We start from the raw sequence: 24,383 nt of genomic DNA on the forward strand, positions 1-24,383 counted from the left end.
AAAACCTGAAACACTAAAGCTCCTAGAAGAAAATATAGGGGAAAATTCTTTGACATTGTTCTTGGCAATGATTTCGTGGATATGACACCAAAAGTGCAAGGAACAAAAGCAAAAATAAACAAGCGGGACTAAATCAAACTAAAAACCTTCTCTGCAGCAAAATAAATGACCAACTGACCATGAAAAGGCAAACTATGAAATGGGAGGAAACATCTGCAAATCGCATCTCTGGTAAGGAGTTAATATCCAAAATATGTAAGGAATACATACAATTCAATTGCAAAAATAATAATAATCCGATTTAAAAATAGGCAAAGGACCTAAATAGCCATTTTTCCAAAGAAGACATACAAATGGCTGGAAGGTACATGAAAATGTACTTAATATCACTAATAATTAATTAGTGAAATTTAAATCAAAACTGCAATGAGATCATACTCCACACCTGTCAGAGTGGCTATTACCAAAAAGATAAGAGGTAAGTTCTGGCAAAGATGCAGAGAAACAGGAACCCTCTTACCTCCCACCTTGTTGGTGGGAATGCAAAGTGGTACAACCACTCTGGAAAACAGCATGGAGGTTCCTCAAAAAGTTAAAATTAGAGCTACTCTATGGTCCAGCAATTCCATTTCTGAATATATATATCCAAAGGAAATGAAATTACTATCTCGAAAAGAGGTCATTGCAGCATTGTTTGTAATAGCCAAGACATGGGAACAACCTAAGTGTCCATCAGTGGATGAAAAGGTAACATATCTACATATATACACACAACTGAATATCATTCAGCCATAAAAAAGAAGGAAATCTTGCCATTTGCAACAACATGAATGAAACTTGAAGCCATTATACTAAGTGAAATAAGGCACACAGAGAAAGACAAATATTATATGATCTCACTTATTTGTGGAATCCAAAAAAAATTGAAGTCAAAGAAACAGAAAACAGATTGGTTGTTGCTGGGGATGGGAGAAATGGGTGAAGGTGGTCAAAGGGTACAAACTTTCAGTTATAAGATGAATATGTTCTGCGGATATAATGTACAGCATGGTGATTATAGTTAACAACACTGTATCGTGTATTTGAAAGTTGCGGAGAGAGTAATTTTAAAAATTCTCGCCACAAAAAAAATGTATGACTATGTGAGGTGATGAACGTGTTAACGAACTCTACTGTGGTGATCATTTCAGTCTATACATATAGCGAATTATTATGTTGTACATGGTGTTATATGTCAATTATATCTCAATAAAGCTGGGAAAAAATAATACAAGATTTTAAAAATTCAAGATATTAGGAAAAAATGTCATTTAAAAAGGATTTCAATGGACACTATTTCAGGCACTAACTGTATTTGGAAACACTTTCTGGCTCATTCATTTCTTGGTCTGGTATTTTCAGTTTGCTACACATCCATTCTTGGCACGTACAAGCCATTGATTGAGGGTCCATTGTGTGGATAGCAGATGCCAAGTGCTGAGGGAAAAGAGGGAGCACAGAAAGTCCTATGCGAGTTATCTTTGCCTGGTGCCAACCATGACACCATCTGCAATTAGGTACATAACAAATAATAGGTTTTGTATAGTTGTCAAATTAGGCCTTTTGGGGGAACACGAACCATTAGATCTGATAATAAGAGCAGACACTATGTTCATATTCTAAGTATGAACCTGGTGAGTAGACTGTAGACAAACACAGTAAAAAACAACTGATTATTGGGTTCAAAAATAAAGGACAGACAGGGACAAGAATCCTTAATCCATTCTCAGCTAAGAACATCTTTGGAGTTCTCTTCCCAGCTCCTAAATATAACCCTTGGGATTCCAGACATGCTGACTTTTCATGTGGCCCTTCCTATGTTCTGTAACTTGAGGCTGCCCCGGAGTGTACAGTTGGTGCAAGAACTATGACCTCTTCCTCCTTGGCCTTCTTTTTGGCATCATCCAACTTCTTCTTTTTACTTTCAGGCATGAGATCATCTAACCAGCTTAGCTCTCGTTTAGAGAAACAGAGATCCATGACTTTCCTGACGAAAACCAACGCCAAAACCTGAAGAAAAATAAAAAGAGGGAATTAAAGGAGCTCATTTCCTTCCTGGAATTAAAAAAGTAAAGTCTTACTTTCACAGCACCCAAGGGCATTTCAAGGAAGAGCAAATCCATAGTAATCGTAACAGTTGCCTATTAGGGACCTATTACGGAGTAGCTTCTTTGTACCAGATACTAAGGTGAGTGTTTTCTCTAAGATGTTTTATTTAACTATCATCCTAACAACCCTACAACTTAGAGAGCAAGCAATTTAAATGCCCTCATTGAAAAGAGAAACCCCTCATCCTCAGATGCCCCAAAGAGTTGCCTTTCCCTGTGGTGAGCCTTGGGATAGAGAGCTTTTGCCAGAGCACAGCTACGATGAGGCCAGCCACGCGCAGCCCAAGCATGCCTCACCGCGGCAGGAGGGACTTCGAAGGACCATCTGAATTCCCTCTAATCCTCCTGCCTATACAGAATCCTTGCTTTATGCCTGCATCATGAATCGTTAGTGTTTTGCATCTCTGCCCTTTGGACCGGCCTGACACTCTTTTTTGTAAATGAGGAAACTGAGGCCCAGGGAGAGAAAGTACTTGCCTAAAATCCGACATCTAATTTCCTCAGTTGTACATCGGACAGGGCGCCTCAACTGCTGCTCCACTTTTTTTCCCATAAAAGGCCATTTCTGCCAAAGGGGAATTAATAATAACCCGGAATGACCGGCTTGGATTGACTGGTGTTCACCAGCTACATCTGGTGGCTGGACAAGGAATGAGGCAAATCAGGCTTTTTATGTTCAACCACATTTCTCCCTCATTTACATAACTACTTTCTCAATAAATCCAAAATTGATAGTATCCCTTCCAAGGGGTCATCAGGAATTTGCTGTTTCTTTAACCAAACGGTCAACCCCTGAATATAACACCCAAATGCAGAAACCTACATGCACTCCAACAAAATCCAGGGACCCATCAGGAGGCATAGGTGTAGGAGATTAGGGGAGAAGGGTCCCTGACCCCCGTTTCCTCACCCTTGAGTATTCTCCCAGTAAGATAGAGTTCAAAAGTCCCTGAACAAGTACCAAACATTAGTCTCACTGCCTTTTCTCTCTAGAGGCCCATCCTTTGGGTCATTTTCAAACAGTCCATGGAATGCTCAGCATCCTCGTGACACAGGGTGAGCCAGAGAGGGGAAGGTAATAACAAGAGGAGAAGAGGAGACAGCAAGGACGTCAGGTGGCAAGAATTTCATCCTCACCCTGGTGGCAGGAAGCAGCTTGTCACCTGCTGCACCACACTCAGGTCAGCTTCCCTACTCCCTTTTCCGAAGCCTCTGCTTTGGTCCGAGAGGAGGTAGAGGAGGTAAGGATGTCCCAATCACTTCTCGGTGCTGGGCCAACTTCTTCCTCTCTTCCAGTGGCTTAAAACAGTATGTTTCCACCACTCCAGGCACATTGCAATAAATTCTAAACTGCAACTATGTTGCTTTGAAGTAGGCAAATTTTACAAACATGAAGAATCCTCTCCATGTCAGATTCATGAGAGAGAGGTAAGAGAAAGGAAGTTAGGGAGGAAGGAAGACTGGCCCAGACTTGAAGGTAAACATGGCAAGCTGCTACACATGTATCCACACTTCAAGGTCCCAAAACAATGCTGCTCCTGCAAGAGCCAACCATGAAACTCGCCATCAAGAAGGGATTAATATCCAGAATAGATCGAGAACTCCTAAAACTCAACAATAAAAAACACCAACAATCTGATTAAAAAATGGGCAAAGGATTTGAATAGACACTCTCCAAAGAAGATATGCAGATAGTCAATAAGCACATGAAAAAGTGCTCGACCTCACTAGTCACTAGGGAAATGCAAATAGAAATGAGTTAGCACTTCACCTACATTAGGATGGCTGTTAACCAAAAAACAACAACAAAACTAAAACCCCCAAAGCAGAAAATAACTGTTGGCAAAGATGTGGACAAACTGGAACCCCATGTACTTATAAAATTGCGCAGCCATTCTTCAAAAAATTAAAAGTGGAATTACCATATGATCCAGCAATCCACTTTTAGGTATATACTCCAAAGAACTGAAAGCGGGAACAGGAACAGCTATGTGTACAATTCATGTTCACAGTAGCATTATTCACAATAGCCAGAGAGTTGGAGCAATCCAAATGTCTATCAATGAATGTACAGATAAACAAACTGTGGTATGTATATTCCTAGGGGACTAGGAATGGGGAGTCCTTGTTTAATGGGTACAGAGTTTCAGTTTTGCAAGATGAAAAAGTTCTGGAAATGTATGGTGGCAATAGTTGCACAACAACATAAACGTACGAATGCCACTGAACTGTACCCCCACAAATGGTTAAGACGATCAATTTTGTGTTGTGTAGATTTCATCACTATTTTTAAAAATATTTTTTTTTTGAAACTCACCATCATCGGGAAGACAATGGCAGCTGGAGATGCTTTGATGACCCAGAGCAGGACAAGGCAGGTGAGCTGGATGAGGGTGAAGAGGTGCACTTTGCGCAGAGGCACGTGCCGAAGGTAGATAAAATCTGGCTGATGCTTTGCAGGCATCCCAAAGAGCTTCAGACGGTCAAAGAACTGAAAGAAGGGAACTGGCATTTATTTTCAGAAGGTTCCTCTGGGTCAGAAGCCTTGTTAGGCCCATTCATGTCTCTTACATTACCTGCTCTGAAAGGTTACCCACTGTTTCCACTGAACAAAAATGGAAACTGAGTCTCAAAGAGTACAGTCTGAATGTGGCTGAAGTTGGTAAATGACAGAGTCAAAATTTAAAATCCATCATTTTTTTAAGATTTTTTAAAAATAATCACTATACCCAACCCATGACACTTGAACTCACAACCCGGAGATCAAAACTCACATGCCAGACAGCCCGGGTGGCTCAGCGGTTTAGCGCTACCTTCAGGCCCTGGGCTGATCGAGTCCCACGTCAGGCTCCCTGCATGGAGCCTGCTTCTCCCTCTGCCTGTGTCTCTGCCTCTCTCTGTGTGTGTCTCTCATGAATAAATAAATAAAATCTTTTTAAAAAAGACTCACATGCCCTATCTACTGAACAAGCGAGGTGTCCCTAAATCCATCTTTTCTAATCCTAGGTTCAAATTTCTTTCTTCTATACCACACTGGCTCCTGAGAGATCTTTCTCAGAAAGGGTTGAAAACCAAATAAGCCAGTTCCATCTTCTGCTTATTATCAAAACCAGATCTCTTACTTGTTCTTTGAGGAGTTTAGAGCTTTTCACTGATTATTTAGAGTAAAAAGATAAAATAAAACTTCATAACAACCTGGATATAGAACAGATGACCGATCATCTTTATATTAAAAAAAATGAATAGGGGCACCTGGGTGGCTCAGTTGGTTAAGCATCTGCCTTTAGCTCAGGTCATGATCCCAGGGTCCTGGGATGGAGTGTGGCATCAGGCTTACCACTCAGCAGGGAGTCTGCTTCTCCCTCTCCCTCTCTCTCTGCCTCTTCTCCTGGCTTGTGCTTGCTTGCTCTCTCTCTCAAATAAATAAATAAAATCTTCAAAAATAAAATTAATTAATTAATTAATTAATTAAAAATAAATAAAAAAGCAAACAGAGACCCAGAGAGATTCAATAACCTGCCCAAGATCACATTAAAACTCAATGGGTAAGAGTGACCACCGGACATTCCATAAAAACAAAGAGAAAGCAGCCACCAATAGAAGAAGAAACTAGGTTATCGTATCATCTGGGATACCCAAGTTATCTGTGGCAAGCTCCTGATTTTCTCTGTTCAAAGGACTCAGATGATTGAGTTGACAGATGGGAAAAGGCAGAGCATGACAGGAGGTAATATCTGCTTACCTGAAGCAGCCCCCACTACTGCCAATCTTGTCACCAGTGTGCCCCAGTTAAGCTCCCTCTCTCACCCTGTAGCCTGGCACTAAAACTAGTGTGATCCATGTGTAGAAGCCTAATAACTGTCTGTTAAATAATTAATGGGGACACGGGGGGGCTCAGGGGTTGAGCATCTGCCTTTGGCTCAGGTCATGATCCCCGAGTCCTGGGATCCAGTCCCGCATCAGGCTCCCCACAGGGAACCTGCTCCTCCCTCTGCCCATGTCTCTGCCTCTCTGTGTGTCTCTCATGAATAAATAAATAAAATCTTTAAAAAAAAATTAATGAATGACTGGTACCATGACATCAAGCCAGGCCATCCTGTAGGTGTTTGTCCCCTCATGCCAGCTTGACTGCCCAAATGACTTGCCCAATGCCCCAAAAAACATCTAAAATAGCTTAACCAGCAAGACTAGGAAATGAGTTCTCAAGAAAGGGTTTGTGCGTCCCTGGGAGAGCTTCCCTCCCTGGTCAGGACAGATGAGCTCCCGTTGCGAAGCTGTTGCCCTGGCCGAACCACGCAATACCTGAATTCCTTGTAGTGAAGAAACTCCCATGTAGAGGAAGACTCCATAGAGTACTGGCATCGGAATAAACTGAAGACAAGAGAGCAGAAAGACCAGAAATTAAATTTGATATCACAGCACACTCAAGACCACATAAACTTTTAAATCTCCAAAAAGGAAACAAAGTCCCAAAACCACTGCATAAATGTTGCATTCAGTTTCTGCTGCCTTTGCACGATTTAGAAGCAGAAGCAAAACCAGAAGCTGACAATGATAAAAAATCATTTTGTTCTAAAATAAAATAATTACACATAAGTGTAGTCCAGTCCTGGTTAAATCATAAGCCTCACATTTTACCCGTCTGGCTCCTCCTCCTCTGTGGGGAGAGGCAGGCAGACACACACACACACACACACGCACACGCACACACATCCCTCTTTTATAGAACTAATACCTTTTAACACTAATTACATAATCTATCATCTCAGGGATTTGGTGTATTTTAACATGGACTAAAAAGTTTCCTTTCTGCTAACCAGAGACTTGAGGGCAGGAATGGGGCGGTATCAGAGAGGGAATGATTTGGGGAGAAATATCAACATCATATTGCACTTGACTATACATACACACCTATCACATCACATCACATCATCAATCCCGGTAATCTTCAGGGCAATCTATGGGATAGGGAAAGGAGGCCTAGGAATTAAGGCAAGAGAAGTCTCAGAGCTGAAGACTAAACTTGACTTGCTTTTATCCTGAGGCTAAAGAACATTCCCAAACATAATTCTCAGAACCAGAAAATGCCCACTGTATTTTATGCTGTTTCATGGTAGCAAGTAGACATCTCAGTTCACTGCTAACTTTGTACAACTATGATGGTTCCCTGAAAGAAGCCTTCTGGGCCAGTTCTAGGAAGGCCAGGCGGTGCCCACTGCAATGCCCTCGTGTGACCTTCCTGGAGGAGCAGCAAACTTTGGGCTCCTCCAGATGGCAGCTACACCAAACATGGGAGTGGGGACCAGGCTGGGGACAGAGTAGTGGGGGGTAGGAAGGGTGAGGAGAGGTGGCAAGACTGGGCAGAGAGTAAGGGGCCAGGAAGATGATTCTAAACTCTTTCCCATTTCTCTCAGCTGTCACCCTTAAATAGCACTCGCAGTGTAGGCTGGGGTGGTTGAAAATTCACCAAAAATATGGGGAAAGGAAGCAAGGGAGCCAAGTAAGTGCTCCAGAGTGTTTGGGGCTTGGCAGTACAGCCAGGGAGCTTTCCTTTTCACCCCGTTTTTCTCAGATGCAAACCTTACAACCACAAAACTAAATATTTTTATCACATTTGAGGTATCTTCCATCTTTCCAAAAATCCTCTTTTAACCCCGTATCTCACACCAGTCACTACGCATGTTCCATTCCATTGCATAGAAAAATCTCTTGAAGAGCTGTCTGCTCACGCTCTCTTTACTTCTCACCTCCTATTTGCTCTTCGCTTCCCTGTAATTCAACTTCCACCCTATCATTCCACTGAATCCGCTCTCGTCGAGTTATGTTAGGCCTCCATGTTGCCAAATCCGATGGCTTGGTTTAGTCTTTATCTTTCTGGGCAGATTCTAACCAATCCCACTTCTGGAAACATTCCCCCTGCTTGGCTTCCCTGATACCACACCCTCCCGGGTTCCCTCCCACCTCTCTGGCAGCTCCTCTGAGTCTCTGTTGCTGTCAACTCCTCTACCCAACTTGTAAATACTGGAGCTCCTTAGACTCTGCTCTTGCCTCTGGTCCGACTTCTCTTTTATATCTACCCTTCTCCCTGAGTGATCTTATCTACTCCCATGGCTTTCAATACCACTCAGTGCTGTTGACTCCTGCATTTATATTTTTAATCCAGAACCTTCCTCTAGCTTCTTCACTCAGTTGCCTCCTGAGTTTTGCCACCCAAAACTTGACCATAGCCCCACTACCCATCACAAAATCACTTCCTCCTTCATGCAGCCTTCTCCATCTTAAATGTCAGTACTCTCCACCCAGATGGTCAAATCAGAAACCTAGCATTTTCATTTTTCCATTTTCCACTCCATTCCACATCCAGTCAACCAGCAAGACTTGGGATCTGCCTCCAAGATATAGAGAAGTCACCCCTTTTACCCATTCCTTCTACCACCTTCCTTATCCAAGTCCCCATCATCTCCCACCTATAATAGCCTCCCTAGTGTCTCTGCTTCTACTTTTCCTTACCCTAAAAACTTATTCTCTAGACATCAACCAGAGTGATCTTTTAAAAATACTAAATGGACCACATCCTTGCCTGAAAGTCAACCCTTCAAAGGTTAACTTTACCAGAGTCAGCAAGGCCCTGTATGATCTGCCCCTACCTGCTCTTCACTCTCATTTCACTACACTCTTGCCTTGATTCATTGCCCTCAAACCACATGGCCTTCATATTTCTTAAAACACATATCATTCTTTCCCACCTCAGGCCTGACTAGAATGCTCTCTCCTCCTTTCTCCCATGCCATCTCCCACCATCCACAGCATGGCTGGCTCCATCCCATCTTAAATACCATCTCTGTAGAGAGACCTTCTCTGACCACACTAAAACAACACTCCCTTAATTCATTCTCTATCACACCATAGAACACTACATATTTCCTTTTATCATTTATCATAGTCTATAACTATCATGTTTGTTTTCTTTCTTTTTTAACTCTCCCTCCCTCCTCCTCTTTCTTTCTTTCTTTAAGTAGGCTCCATGCTCAGAGTGGAGCCCAATGCAGGGCCTGAATTCAAGACCCCAAACTGAGATCAAGAGTCAGAAACTTAACCAACTGAGCCACCTAGGTGCCCCTCATATTTTTTAAGATTTAATTTTTAAGTAATCTCCATACCTAACATGGGACTCAAAACCACAAGCCTGAGATCAACAGTCACCCGCTCCACTGACTGAGCCAGCCAGACACCCTTCATGTTTGTTTTCTTAACTAACTTCCTTAATTACATCTTATCTGTCTTACTCTGCTAGAGTAAGCTCTTTCAGGGCAGGTGTTTGTATGTGTATCTCTTTGGCATGTATCACTGTATTCTCAGTACCTAACAGAATTCATGACACGAATCAGGCATTAAATATTTTCTAACAAGTGAATGAATGGTTACCTTCAATATGGCCGTCATGAAGACTGAGCAGCCCATCAGCACAAAGATCATAAGGCCCGTCACTCTCTGTTCTCGGATGCCCAAGAACTTAGGTTGTTCTCCAGGAGCAGAGCACTCAGATTCTAGTTTGAGGCTGTTCACATGCGTGATGGACAAGACAGTTGCAGCCACAAACCAGGGCAGGCCCATGATGGAGCAGACACCCAGCATGATGGCCACCATCAGCAGATCCAGGTGGTAGCCACAGCCTTTCTGTGGGGAAACAGAGTCTCTGTCACCACCAGTGGGCTGGCTTTAGTGGGGCATAGAACAGTGAGCTAATTGTCTCAGGCCCAAAGCAGGAAGGGGTGTATGGGTAAGAAAGAAGGGGTCCAGGGATCCCAGATGAGTCTTCCAGCCCCTCCTGGTTTGGAGGGAACAGAGAAGAAAATAAGAAATCTTAGCCTGTCCTAAACATGCCATATCCATTTTTTATTCAAGTGTTCCCAGATCTCACCCTGAGTCTCACACACTCAAAGATTCATCTTTTCTTGGCAGAGTACCAGAGGCCAAGCCACCTCTTGACGATTCTAGTGTCTAGATGGTAGACAATACAGACAAATGGCTACTTACAAACATTCCCAGATCCTTGACAAATATGGATTTACCTACTCTACAGAGATGAAGGCATGAAGCCTCTCACTAACAAGTGTATTAGAATCAACCCTACCTCCTTAGAATCCTTGGGTCTGAGGCTCAGTCTGGAAACCCCAGTAATGGACGCCAATGGGAGAATATCTGATTTAGGCAACAGTGGCCCAAGCCCTGAACTGAACCTTAGGAAGATAAGCCCATGTAGGGACCACAAGGAACTGTGCCCACCCACCTTCCCCACAGGTTTGCAAGGACATAATGAGTCTAAGCTCCCTTCACACCATTCCATCATGCTCTACTCTGGTTTCATTTCCAAACCAATCTTTGCCACTAACGGAGGGACTAGAAACCCCTAAAACCTTTATGAGCTCCTTCCACGACTGCTTTTATTCGGGTTCTATAGTTCCTGGTCTAAATGGGCTTACCCTAAAGTAAAAAAAAAAAAGTAATAGGTTGTCATTTGTCCTTCTAGGTCGGATTTTTCTTACCTTGAGCTTGTGTTCCTTCCTGTTAATGATGACAGCTGTGATCTGCTGGTCCATGAATATTAAGATGGTACAGAGAAGAGCTGGGATAATTGCAGCTATCACAGTCCACCAGGGATTGGGGCCAATGGGACTAATAATCCACCCTCGATCATCCCTTGTTGGCTAAAGGAGGGAAAAAAAACACCAAAGTTTTATTTTTATATTTTAACTATAGTCACTGGGGCAAAACAAAACCAACTGAATCACAATATCCACATTATTTTTATTCTTAAATGAGAATCCTTAAAAAAAAAAAGTCATGAAATACAGAAACTCTTTTTTTTTTTTTAAGATTTTATTTATATATTCATGAGAGACACACAGAGAGAGAGAGGCAGAGACACAGGCAGAGGGAGAAGCAGGCTCCATGCAGGGAACCCGACGTGGGACTCGATCCCAGGTCTCCAGGATCATGTCCTGGGCCAAAGGCGGTGCTAAACCGCTGAGCCACCCGGGCTGCCCAAAATACAGCAACTCTTTAGGAAATGTGTGATCTTGTTCCAAATTCCCTTTGAGTCAATCCTCAATTATCAACTTCCTGTAAAATATTCATTAATCCTTCACTTCCTTCCCCTAACTCTCCAAACCCACATACAGAGAAAGCAACTTTATCTGAACATTAGCCCAAATAAAATAACAAAATCTGTTGTCAAAAAATAGCTTCATATAAAAAAGGATTTAATACGATTATAATGAAGGCAAATATATATAATTTTTACTATGCTCCTCCAGATTTCTGGACTGCTCCCCTCCAGAGGCCATGTGATGTATGTCTATAGCACAAATAAAGATAAAGTAGAGCCAGTTGCATGGAATCTCATGGGCTTAGACTGTATTGGTCCAAGGGCCTTCTCCCATCAGCAATGAAACAGGAGCCCAGGTACCAGAGACCTCAGAGAGGAGCCCAAGACTACTGAACTTAGGAGCTTTTTGGTCTAGGACCCTTCCTCCTATACTCCAATAAGACCACGACTGTTGGGACGCCTGGGTGGCTCAGTGGTTGAGCATCAGCCTTCGGCTCAGAACATGAGCCCAGAGTCCCGGGATCAAGTCTCACATTGGGCTCCCCGTGAGGAGGCTGCCTCTCCTTTTGCCTCTGTCTCTGCCTCTCTCTGTGTGTCTCTCATCCATAAATAAATAAAATCTTAAAAAAAAAAAAAAAGACCACTACTGTTCATAAATCTTATTTGGGTGTTCATGACATACCTAAACTCTCCTAGATTCTCAAACCCCCTCCAGGGTACTCTGGGGAAGAAAAGTTCTCCCTGTTTGGCAAGTAGTAACGGAAGATAAAAGGCCAGGGACACAAATTAGTGAAGAATTGACCCCAACTCAATGGACAAAGCAAAGACTGTTACATCCAGAGTAGTTGGGTTCATATTGGTCACGATTCTAGGATTCAAAGACTCATCAATAATGCCATCAAATCCCAAATTATGAATGGGTTAAGTTCTGAAAGTTTATAGAATCTGTGTCACCTTAGTAACAATGTTCTAAGTGATAGTTAAATTCTCAGATCAACACAAAAATTTATTAAGGTTTGACTAAGATGGGGCACCTGGGTGTGGTTAAGCATCTGCCTTCAGCTTCTGCCTTCAGGTCATGATTCTGGGGTCCTGGGATCGAGCCCCGCATCAGGCTCTCTGCTCAGTGGGGAGTCTGCTTCTCCCTCTCCTTCTGGCCCCCACTCCCTGCTTGTGTTCTCACTTGCTCACTCTCCCTCTCTTTCAAATGAATAAATTTTAAAAGAATCTTTAAAAATATGACTGACATTAACACATTAGTAATAGTACTAGCCGTCAGACTGGGTCTTAACCACTAGGGGCCAAGTGACATAATAGGGAAGGAAAGAAGGAAGAAAATTTCTTCTCTGCTTCCTGAAAGTGAGGCCTGCCAATGAGCAACATTTTCCTTGACATTCTCCCATTTTCCCTTCTCGTCTCTCTCCTACCTCCCAGAGGCCTCTTCCCAGATGTCCCAGAAATTCAGTACCTTCTGACTATCTTAAGCTTACCCATCAGGGAACCTTTCCAAGGACTGCTTAATGTTCTCAAATTACTTATTTTTACACCAAATCCGTTCCTCCTGGAGGGCTGACCTCAGCTAGGTATTAGAGAGAAAGCTGATTGCACTCATCCAAACAAAGGTGAGAATGACATATTCTTGGAGGAATTATATTTTTAAGGAGGGTGTTTTTAATCCACAAATTTCTAACTGATGGCATTGCAGTGCATTTAACAAAATAAAATAAAAAATTTTCAGGCAATATGGAAAAGGATATTTTTAACCACCTATTTCAGGGAGGGAGAGGAAAAGAAAGGGAAGACAAAGGCACATGGTACAGGGATGTTTATAAGTCAAGGACTCCCTTTATTCCCCTCCTCCTCCTCCTCCCCAGCCTCTCCTGTCTTCTCATTTCATGATTCGTCTCAGGTCACTGAGTACCCCCAGGCTTTCCCTCCCCTCTGCTCTTACAGGGCCCTCTTGAACCGAGCTCACCTTCCCAGCCTCTCTGTTACTGGGTACTCCTACACTGAAACAGATCTACAGCCCCACATATGACCATTTCTTTCACTTTTTTGTATACATTTTTGGGAAAATATTATAGATTATAGAGAGTTATGCAAAGAAACAATGAAATAGGGCTGAAGAGCTGCCCTGGTTACTCTAGCAGGGGCGCTACAGTGTGGATGAGGCCTCCTGGCTCGCTCACTTCTTCACTGGCAAGATCCTTGCAGACAGGGAACAAGTCCTAACTTAGCTTCTTTATCCTTCTTAGTGCCCTTAGAGAGTTGATGTTCCATGAAAGGGCTGTTAACCAGGGACCCACAATTCCACCATATGTGGTATCTATTTAAGTACATGTGTACCTTCCATTGTTCTAAATCTTAACTTTTCATTCATTAAATCACCTTAGGGTTCTGGCTTGAACTCATCCAAGCCTGAAGAGTTTACTCTTCTGAAAGGTAAGGAATGAGGAGCAAAGCCCAGATTTAGAGGACTGCAGAACACAGGATTAGGATATTGTCAGGCCTTTGAAATTAACTCAGGACCAAATTCTAGGAAACCACAGGAGGGCATGAAGTGCCCTGAAAGCTGTTTACCTTGAACACACTGGGAACTTGAAGTTTTGGTGATGGGACTCCAATCAAAAAGTCAATAATCACCATTGTGAAGATAGTGAGAAAAACAGCAAAGTCACTGACCATGGAACGTACCTGGCATGAGAAAGGATTGGAAAAATGTTTTATTAGGTCAAATGCAATAGAAAAGAATTTAGTATTACAAAAGGTTTTAAATCCTCAGAAGACTGCTTTAATTTTATAATTGAATTAATATAAGCATATTTAAACAATAGAAATATGTTAATATGCCCAAGTTAATACCCAAAAGGGTCGATATGATGGGGGAAGAACAGACTATCCATCAACCTCTAATGTAACCACCCTGTGAAGAGTTCTGTTTGGAGCATTCATGGCTGGGTTTCAGCAATAGTTCTGAGAACTTGGAATAAGATTTTCTGGGACCAGTCAAGGGCCATTTGTGCCAGCCCAGAAGAGCCTTGGCATCAGCATCGACTCTTCTTCTCCCTCATGTCCCACACCTCATCTACCTGCATGCAAGTCCTGCTGGCTCTACCTTCAGAACACATCCCGGCTCTGAGCACCTCTCACCACCTCCACTGCTCCTGCCCAGATCAAGGTCACCATCAGCTCTTGTCTTGGTAAGTACAGCCGACCCTTGACCTTGCTCTGTTCTCCTTTAAAGCTGCCAGACTGATCATTTAAAACATAAGTTGGATCAGGTCACTCCTCCACAAAAACCCTGAAATGGATCCTCATTTCACTGAGGCAAACACCCAAAAGCCCCTGGCCTATGAGCCCACACACTGAAATCATCACCCCTCTGAGCTGAGCCTCTAAAACTCTTCCACTCACTCACTCTGCTCCAGTCCCATGGACTCCCTTGTTGTTTCTTAAACATGCCAGACCCACTCCCACCTTAGGGTCTTTGTACTTGCTCATCTCTCTACCTAGAATGCTTTTTCTCCGGGTGACCTCTTGGGTAGCTCCCTCACCTTCTTTATGCTCATGCAAACATTACCTTCTCCTTGAGGTCTTCTCTGATGCTACTTAAAGCTGGTCACCACCCTCCACTCTCCACCCTGGCATCTCCTAAACTCCTTTCCTGCTTAATTTTCTCTATAGCACTTCTGACCGTGTTGTGCCCAAGAGGCCTTTAATAGTTTAGTGTAGCTTTAATAAAATACAATGCCTCTAGAATGCCCACTGCCTGTCTTAATCTGAATTTACAACAGAGATTGAGCAAAATATGTCTTAGCCAAAATATATCTTAACCTGACTTTGCCTTCCTTTGAAACCTGAGGTTTTCAGCTCCCTGCCCCTGGTTTTGTTAGTTCTCTTCTAAATGTTACACAAATTCTCTGCACATGTACCTGCTCCCACCCTCATGAACCATCCATCTTGGGTTCATCTGACCAGCCTGGGGTGCAATGGCCCTTCTCTCTGCTGAACTACTATGGCCCTTACACCCAACTCTCTACTAATGTCTTATATGAACCTGTATGCTTCATGTGTTTCCCCTTCCTATATGATGGCAGAAACCATGTTTTAAACTTCTTTGGGGGCACCTGGATGGCTCAGTTGGTTAAATGTCTGCCTTTGACTCAGATCATGATCCCAGGGCCCTGTTTTGGGCTCCCTGCTCAGCGGGGAGTCTGCTTCTCCCTCTGCCCCTCCTCCTATGCGTGCTCTCTCAAGGTTATACACTCTTTCTTAAATGAATAAATAAAATCTTTTTTTGAAAAAACTTTTTTTAATGTACCCGCTAACACTTAACCCAGGCCTGGGCAAGCAGCTAGTAGAGAATTGCTGCTTATTAACTATTTGTCCAGACTAGAAATAATGACCCTGAACTTACTTAATATGTGTTTCCCTTAACTACTCTGTAGTCTCACTGAAATCTAAGAATATGTTTTAGCTATACATGTGTGTACCATAAATATCTTATCAACTGAGCTCCCCACCCATTTGGATTTTCTGCTCTACAAATATACCTGGATTAAACCCGCACTTATAGAAAAGCCACCATTTCTCCTGATTTGAACTCTATTTCAAAGTAAAAGTGGCCCCTTTTGGCCACTCTACACCCAGTCTCTAATTCTGGCCTGAAACTGGTCATGATCAAACAGTGCCATCTGCATCAGGAAAGACAGCTGAGCTTCAAACAGTCATGGAAACCGAGTCAGGAGTACTTTGGCTGCTGCAATCAATGTGACCAGTGATTTCAAAGGTGCCACAAGAGCCATCCCTGGGAAGAGACTTCAGGGTCTCCCATGTATCCAAACTAATTATCCCAATTTACTATATTTAGGAGCCAGCTCTAGCTATTGCATGCTACATATCCCAGCATTCTAGAAATGAAAACTTAACAGCATTCTGGAAATAAGCATTAATAGCTTTTAGAGAATCACCTTAAACCCTCTGACTTTTTTTTTTAAGTAATCTCTACCCTCAGTGTGGGGCTTGAACTCATGACCCCAAGATCAAGAGTCTCATGCTCAGAGGGCCTCGGTGACTCAGTTAACCTGAGAGTCAGGTGCTATACCAACTCAGCCCAGGTCTTGTGAGTTCAAGCCGTGTGTTGGGCTCCATACAGGGCATGGAACCTACTTAAAAAAAAAAAAAAAAAGAGTTGCATGCTCTACTGAATGGGCCAGCAAGGTGCTTATCACCTGTCGCCTTTTTTAAGTATTAATTCCTCATCTCACCATACATTTATGAGAGGTTGCCAGACCCTAGAAGAAGAGAATGCCATGGTGTGGCTTACCAGGACATGTGGAGCTTGCCACCTGCAACTCCACTCCGCAGGCAGCATGGAGGCTGAGAATAGACTCTGTTACATTAGAATTCTAATGCAAAAGAGATGTGTGAGTGTGCTACGTACTCTGGTTGGGAAATAGCGGCTTGTCTTAAATGTCTTTAAAGTGCTCGAGAGGATGAAGGTGGTGAAGAAGAGAATGCAGGACCAAAAGAGCACATCAGGAGTATAGGGTCCGTGATGGCCACACGCAGATCCCGTGAACTCTCCATGCAGCTCCTGGCATTCCTGGAGGAACAAGCATCCTGGGTGACAGCAGGCAGGCACGAGGGAACCAGCATCTCTGGCTGCTGGAGCCCACCACCCACTGTCACCCCACAGCGTGGGGGAGCGCAGGCTGCCGGCAGCATCTGCCTGCCCTCTGTGCACTGTGGCGCGGTCGCTTGCACAGGCCCCTTCCCAGCACAGTGACGACTCCTAGTCCTTCAGCACTTTTGGAAATGAAGCCAGGATGGTCCCAAGCAAGCATGCAGTGCTGGGAGGGCCCTGCCAATTCATATTGTGTATATGACCGAGCACTTCCAAACCTGAAAGCTCTTCAGGTCTCATAAGCCCTGGGGGTGCCCCCTGCCCTGCCTGGTTTCGTGCTCACATATCCCTGCAGGGTCACTGGGAAAGGGGCACGTGGGAGAGAAGAGAAATCTTCTTTTCTCTTTATACTACAAGAGAATTTCTGAAGGGGGGAAAAGGGTCAGTAAGACTAGTGCAAATAAATTTAAAAACCTTTATCTTTGAAAATGCCAGACCTGGCTGAAGGGCCATGGCACTCAAACCTGGAGGTCCCAGCACTATAATGCAGCTCCTGGACTTACACTAACAGTCAGATTGGCCCACTGGACTTCTGTTGTCACGATATGGTGGTCCTTCCAGTACTGGAGGGTATGATTGCTTGGATTTTCTGGGACAGTACACCTGCAGCTAAGGAAAGAGAAAGCAAGATTCCTGAAAAAGCAGGCAAATATTCAATGAAACCCATTCAGTCGTGACTGGGCCAGGGGCTCCGTCAGGGCCTGCTCCTTGGCCCACTTCAGGCCCCTGAGGTTGGTCCTGTTGCTCGAGGCCCACGCACAAGCCCCAACCACACCCAACCACACATCAGCCATTACTAAAGAGAGACAGAGATCAGCATGTAGATCTTGAATTAAATTGTGCCAACAACCAAGCTTGGCACCTCATGTGCCCAGAATGATCCCTGGTGGTCTCCTGCTTAGTTTCTTTCTCTCAGGCCCTTCCTGTGGAATTCAATCTACAGAGCAAGGAGGACCTGGTCCACCTATCAGCTCTCAACCATCTCCTGCAAGCTTGGATATCTCCTGCTCCTGCTCCATATGCTCCATCACATTCTTGCTTTAAAAATCCAAATTGTGATGCAAGCTCTTCCTGATACTGCATTATTCCTGGTAGTATCCCACCACAGTGGCCTCCTCTTCCATCTAACCAGACCAGATCAGATCAGATTTGTTCTCCTGGCCACCCTGTTGCCTCCCAGTCCCAACATGCTTCATGCTTCAACTGGCTCCGAGGATATACAACTACCATAGCCATTCCCACATACTTTGTATCATCTGTAAATTCAACGAGCATGCCTTCTAAGGATATAGTATGACAAAATTAAAATACAAAAAGATCTCAACAGATTGTAATAGGAGGAAATCATCAAAATGAAAAGTAATAGGGAAAGCTATAAAGTCCTATATTTAGGTACAAAAAAAATTGACTCCAGGTGTATCTGGGTGGTGTAGTTGGTTGAGTGTCAGACTATTGGTTTCAGCTCAGGTTGTGATCTCAGGGTTGTGGGATCAAGCCCTATATTGGAGTCCGCACTTGGCATGGAATCTGCTTGGGACTCTCACTTTGTCTTTGCCCCCCACCCACCCATGCTTACTCACTCGCTCGCTCTCTCTCAAATAAATAAACCTTTAAAAAAATCAATTCCAGGACAGCCCTGGTGACACAGCGGCTTAGCACCGTCTGCAGCCTAGGGCGTGATCCTGGAGACCTGGGATCAAGTCCCACATCCGGCTCCCTGCATGGAGCCTGCTTCTCCCTCTGCCTGTGTCTCTGCCTCTCTCTGTCTCTCTATGAATGAATAAATAAATTAAAAAATCTTAAAAAAAATCAATTCTAAAACTTGGAGGCAACAAAAATACCCTTGAGAAGGTGAATGAATGAGCTATAATACACCTAGACAATGGACTATTACTCAGCACTAAAAAGAAACTATCAAGACATTAAAAGACATAATAGACCTTTAAGGAGATAATACTATGTGAACAAAGCCAGTCTGAAAGCATGATTACAACTATATGACATTGTGGAAAAGGCAAAACTATGAAGGTGCTAAAAAGATCAGGGGTAGCCAGGGGTAGCTGGCGAGGGATGAGGAGGCAGGGCACAGAGGATCTTCAAGGCAGTGAAACTATTCTATGATACTATAATAGTGGATATATCATTATAAATTCATCAAAACCCACAGAACCTATAATACCAAGAATGAATCCTAATGTAAACTATGGACTTTGGGTGATAACGATGTGTCAACGTAAGTGCATCGGTTGCAACAAGCTTACCACTCTAGTACAGGGGATGGGGGTAGCAGGGGAGACTGCATGCATGGGAGCAGAGGGCAGATGGGAACTCTCTGCATCTTCTGCTCAATTTTGCTGTGAAGCTAAACTCTTCAAAAATCAATTCCAGGGATGCCTGGGTGGCTCAGTCAGTAAGCATCTGCCTTCAGCTCAGGTCATGATCCCGAGGTCCCCCAATTGAGCCTCACAGCAGGCTCCTTGTTTAGTGGGTGCTGGGGGGGGTCTTCTTCTCCCTCTCTCTCTGCCCCTCCCCCTGCTCTTGTTCTCTCTCTCTCCTGCTCTCTCTAATAAATAAAATCTTTTGTAAAATTAATTCAAAATTTAAAAATCAGTTCCACACAAAACATAAAATCATTTAAAGAGTTGGAGAGTTCTAGCTTCACAGTTCCAACAGTGGAATGCAACTAAGAAAAAATATCATCTTGAGCTTCATTAACACAGAATTACAGTATCCAGATCCAAAGTCTACTCAGTCTGGGGCTGCTCACTTTTGTCTGTCTTCTCCCACTAGGATATAAGCCTCATGAAGATAGATCCTTTGTCTGTCGTGCCCTATGTTTCCATGGCCTAAAACAGTGCCTGGCACATAGTAGGTGCTCAATAAATATTTGTTATATGAATATATAATTTTTTAAAAGGTCAAAGAATGAGCCTTACCACAATACCAACTGGCAATCCATGAGGCTTTAAAGATCATACTCCCTAATGGCTGTTATTTTGTAATAAAATAATTTCAAAATTAACAAATTTTTAATGAATTCAGACCTTAAAAAGGTTAATAAATGGATAAGTGAAATCTATAGAAGCGTATCCATGGCTAGATGGCACATCAGAAATGTATAGGCAGAAAGGAGGCAATTTGATGTACAGAGCTAAAGCTTGAGGGACTTTAGCCATAATTTGGAAAATACTATTCCAGAGAAGAAATGTCTAATAGGACCAGATGCTCCTAGATGGTTGAAAACACAGCCAAATACTGGGGTTCTTTTCCAGTTGATCCAAACTCTATTAAACATGTGAAGACAATAGTCTCTTGGGTTGAAATCCAGATAAGGAAATAGATCTTTAGGAAACAGTAAGAGATCTGTGGATCTCTAATGAATTATTATTATATCTCTACCTCATTATTCCAAAGAGTAAGTAGCCTGTACATACTTGCAGAGAATCTTGGTAACATGCTCCAGGGACTCACAAATCCTCGTAAGAAGTTCCTTCCAACAACTAGCTTGAACTCTCCCTGCTCCCTTTGCGGCCTGTTCCTGTTTCATGCCTGAACCGAAAGCCATGCTGTGGAAAGCATCTCTCATGTCGCCTGAGTTTCACTCTTAATCCACCCTCTCTATCATCACTTCTGACTGTTCTCTTCTGGCACCTCTCCCAGGTCTCTACCTCCCTCTCTGAGCCCTATTTCCCAGTGAGAGGGTCAAGACACTTCCTTATTCCTTGACACAAGCTACAAGTACTGCCTGGTACACTGTATCCAGCCAATAAACTCAGGTCCTCTGCTCAATTAAAAAAAAAAAAAGACAAGCAGAAAGCATACTTACTAATATAGGCTAAGGTGGTCCAGCTGGCTGTGCATGTGGATGGGGTAGGTCTCTGCTAGGTGAATCAGCTTTTCTATTGCTTCATAGATGAAAATAATGCAAATCAGGGAGGCAAACGCTTCTTCTGTGAAGCGGGTAATGTAACAGACAAGGGAACTGGCATCAGTTGCCACGAGGACAATACACAGGAAGGCGGTCCATAGTCCGATACAAGCTCGCAGGGAGAGGTATGAAAGAGCGTAGTCTCTGAAACAAGACCAAGGCTCATCAGAGAGTATGGATGGATGAATTAGGAGAACAACGGTCAAAAATGTGGTTAATTCATCTCATAGTACCCATTCCAGTACTGCAACCCAGTTTATCCCTAATTCTGACTGTACTTCACTCCTAAATGCTGCCCAGGGACAGCTGTGACAAGAGATTTGCTCCTCAGGTGGCATTTGCCACGGCAAGGACATGGGGAGCGAGAAGGAAGGAATTGTCCTTCACCCATTTCTGCCGATACTGGCCAACGTGATTCAGATCTTATTCTTGCAGTTAGAAAAAAGGAGCTGGCCCCTAATCCACGTGCTCCTACTTCCAACTCAAAATGAAAAAAGGTTTTATGGGAAAAGTAGGGAAACAAGAGCACTGCCAAGTTCCTACCATCACTAGCAACCAGAATATGAAGGGGGCATGTCAGGTCAAATTAAAAATGGAGTTGAGGGATGCCTGGGTGGCTCAGCAGTTGCGCGTCTGCCTTTGCCTCTGGAATTCCGGGATCGAGTCCCGCATCGGGCTCCTGCACGGAAGCCTGCTTCTCCCTCTGCCTGTGTCTCTGCCTCTCTCTCTCTCTCTCTGTCTCTCATGAATAAATAAATACAGTCTTTTTTTTAAAATGGAGTTGAAATGAAAATAGAGGAATCTGAATTAGCTAGGGAAACTTTTTTTAAAGATAAAAAGTAAAGATTTCAATAGTGACTGAGGGACATTGATAAAGCTTGTTAAGACCGAGAGATCTGCTATTTTAGGTACTACCTGGGGGCAGGACAACAGACCTAATGATGTTCTTCCTTCAGGTTTTTATGGTTCAGAGTAATATTTGCCTGCTTATACTTGCCTAGGATCCTGGCATTCAATCCTAACAGCACAATAACACATCCAGTTAGAGTTTTCAGAAAACCAAATGTCTTACTTGCAGAATTTGAACAAAATCTTTTCAAATACAAGCACTGGCCCAGTACTTCCCAGGATGGTGAGAGCCTGTCCCGCAAACAAGGAATAGGCAATCCCAGTCATGGAGGCTCCAAACAAGGATTCAATTGCACTCTGAGGGGGGAAAAGAAATCATCAGAGTCCATAGCCCATCTGTAACCAGTAATGTGGGCTTCTGTTCACTCCTGACTTAGCTCTCTTGTGTGCCCTGACAAGCCATTTGCTTGTATTTCATCTTAGCAAGAGTGAAGTGTACACACTGCCTAATACTCTTGTAAACGGATACTGCTTTGATAATTCAGGTGCCCAAATCCAACCACATAGGAGTCCTTAACTAAGTCCTGTTCTTCAGTGACTCAATTAGGTACTGAAATATACATAGAAAGCACAATGATACCATTCACACTACGAGCCATTACCCTACATTTCAAATGACATCGGTATATCACTTTCCACCCTTTGAGCACCAGGTAACTCAGCTACTGCAATTGATATTCAAGCAGAATAAAGTCTGTTCTAAAGGGAAAACTGTGTTGCTGCCTGGTATGAAGTCAGAAGATCACAGTAACTCAGTAGAAAGAATCCAATCTCCTCAGTCCTAGCCCAAGGGATTTTCTCCTCAGCGGACTTGGCCGCCAACACAGTATTTTAAGTCTTGTCTGGGACCAACAGAAGTGGTTAAAAGTCCTTACTATGCGTCCCTCAGTGGCTTCTCCGAGCAGTCCCCCAAAGGTGATGACAGGTGACATGCAGGCACAGTACAGGAACAGAAAGGAGGCCAAACACTGTAAGCTGAGTGCATCCCGGTAGTCGCTCCAGTACCAGGGGGCCTTCCGCTTGATGTCCAACACCAAGCCTCCAAACAGCCTGTGGAAACATGGCAGGTAGGCCTCTAACACGGTCCTTCTTCCATGAAAGTATGTGAACAGCACCCATTTGAAAAGCACTTCAAATGTTTTCCGTACTGAAGACATACTTTGGCTCCAATTTGACCCCAAGTTCATACAAGAGATCTCTCGGGGTCAGGCACAGAATCTATTTGCAATCAAGGGCATGAGTTTGAATGATTATCCCAAGCATGAAAAGAATTAATTTGGGTGTGCATACTACCTATTCAATAAGAAGTTTCAAAAAACTAACGTGAAATTAAGTAATAGCTTCAAATTCTGAGCTGTTAGGAGGAAGTGTGTGAAACCAATTCAAGGTATTAAAATTGTTAGTTTTAGTATGTGTAAGTCTAGATAAAAAGCCCCATCACATGCACTGTCCTACTCTGAACAACTACCCACCTTCCTGTTGAGAAATTAGCATAATAATTCATTCATGCAGTTGACAAGTAGTAGCAGATACTTCGTGCCAGGCATTGTGCCAGGGACTGCAGAGGCAGCAGTGAGCAAGACAACACAGCCCTTCTCTGCAGGACAGTGCAGGGGATAGACAGTGCTGTGAAGGTGCCACGGCGGCATAGGACAGGGAGGGACATTTCAGCGGAGAAAGGATCAGGAGTCAGGCAGATGAGGCAGAGGGGCTAGTATGGGTGCCACCTAGAGGTGAGAGCACATGGCTGATGGAGATCCGGCTGGAAGAGTCTGAGGAGCCAATGCCAATGGACAAGGATGGAGAAGCTGGGAGAGGCAAGTCACAAAGGGCCTTGTAAACGGTTTTATGGAGTTAGATCTTTATCCTAATGGCATGTCAAGTCACTGAAGGATTGCAAACAGGAATAACATAAACATGCATTCTGGAAGGATCATCCAGCAAGGGTGTAAGGAATGGAATGTCGGGCAAGACTGGAGGCAATGGATTGGGAAGAGAAGTGGATGGACTCAAGGGTTTAATCAGGAGGTAGAATCAACGGGACTTGGTGACGGGACTTCAGGGACCCCTCTCCACTTCCCAAGGATGAAACAGATCAAGAGCAAGATATCCCACACCAAGGAGGGATAGTGTTCTCAAACGGAGTCACTTTTTCTAAGAGGAGTCACTGTACTAGAGTGAAAGTTGGTAGGTGAGTCACAAAAAAGAGCCACTCAGTATTCTACAGGACAAATGGCCTGGTCTCTTCTACAAATTAATGGTATAGAAAAACAGGAAGGAGAGTTGTCATAGAACGGGATCATAATAACCAAAGGCAATCCCTGATTGGATCCTATGTCAAACAAATGAACTCTAAAAAGCTGTTGCTAAAACAATCACAAAAAGCTGAATTCGAACTGAGCATTAGACAATTTAAAGAACTATTGTTAATTGTGTTAGATTTCTTAATGGCGTGATAGTTGTTTTTTAAAGTGGCCTCATCAAACAGATACATACTGAAGTAGTTACAGGTAAAATGACATGATACCGGTGATTTGGTTTAAAATAATCTAGAAAACATAAAAATAAAACCATTAAGTGGGGAGAAATAGATGAAACACGATT

General features: G+C 43.4%; 1 protein-coding gene across 4 annotated transcripts in view; it reads right to left on the reverse strand.

Moving 5' to 3' along the window:
• Window positions 1-24,383, reverse strand: part of SLC4A8 (solute carrier family 4 member 8) — a 74,560-nt gene that overhangs the window by 12,350 nt on the left and 37,827 nt on the right. For all 4 annotated transcript variants that reach the window (XM_077869996.1, XM_077869997.1, XM_077870000.1 and 1 more), the window contains exons 12-22: window positions 22,655-22,829; window positions 21,943-22,076; window positions 20,769-21,014; window positions 17,446-17,551; window positions 16,700-16,861; window positions 13,837-13,950; window positions 10,694-10,855; window positions 9,573-9,824; window positions 6,450-6,518; window positions 4,465-4,638; window positions 1,912-2,049 (exon numbers count right to left, since the gene is read on the reverse strand). In XM_077869996.1, the coding sequence (XP_077726122.1) occupies window positions 1,912-2,049; window positions 4,465-4,638; window positions 6,450-6,518; window positions 9,573-9,824; window positions 10,694-10,855; window positions 13,837-13,950; window positions 16,700-16,861; window positions 17,446-17,551; window positions 20,769-21,014; window positions 21,943-22,076; window positions 22,655-22,829 (1,732 nt within the window). The remainder of the gene's footprint in view (window positions 1-1,911; window positions 2,050-4,464; window positions 4,639-6,449; window positions 6,519-9,572; window positions 9,825-10,693; window positions 10,856-13,836; window positions 13,951-16,699; window positions 16,862-17,445; window positions 17,552-20,768; window positions 21,015-21,942; window positions 22,077-22,654; window positions 22,830-24,383) is intronic.

This window comes from Canis aureus, chromosome 25, assembly GCF_053574225.1.
Source record: "Canis aureus isolate CA01 chromosome 25, VMU_Caureus_v.1.0, whole genome shotgun sequence".
Lineage (NCBI taxonomy): Eukaryota > Metazoa > Chordata > Mammalia > Carnivora > Canidae > Canis > Canis aureus.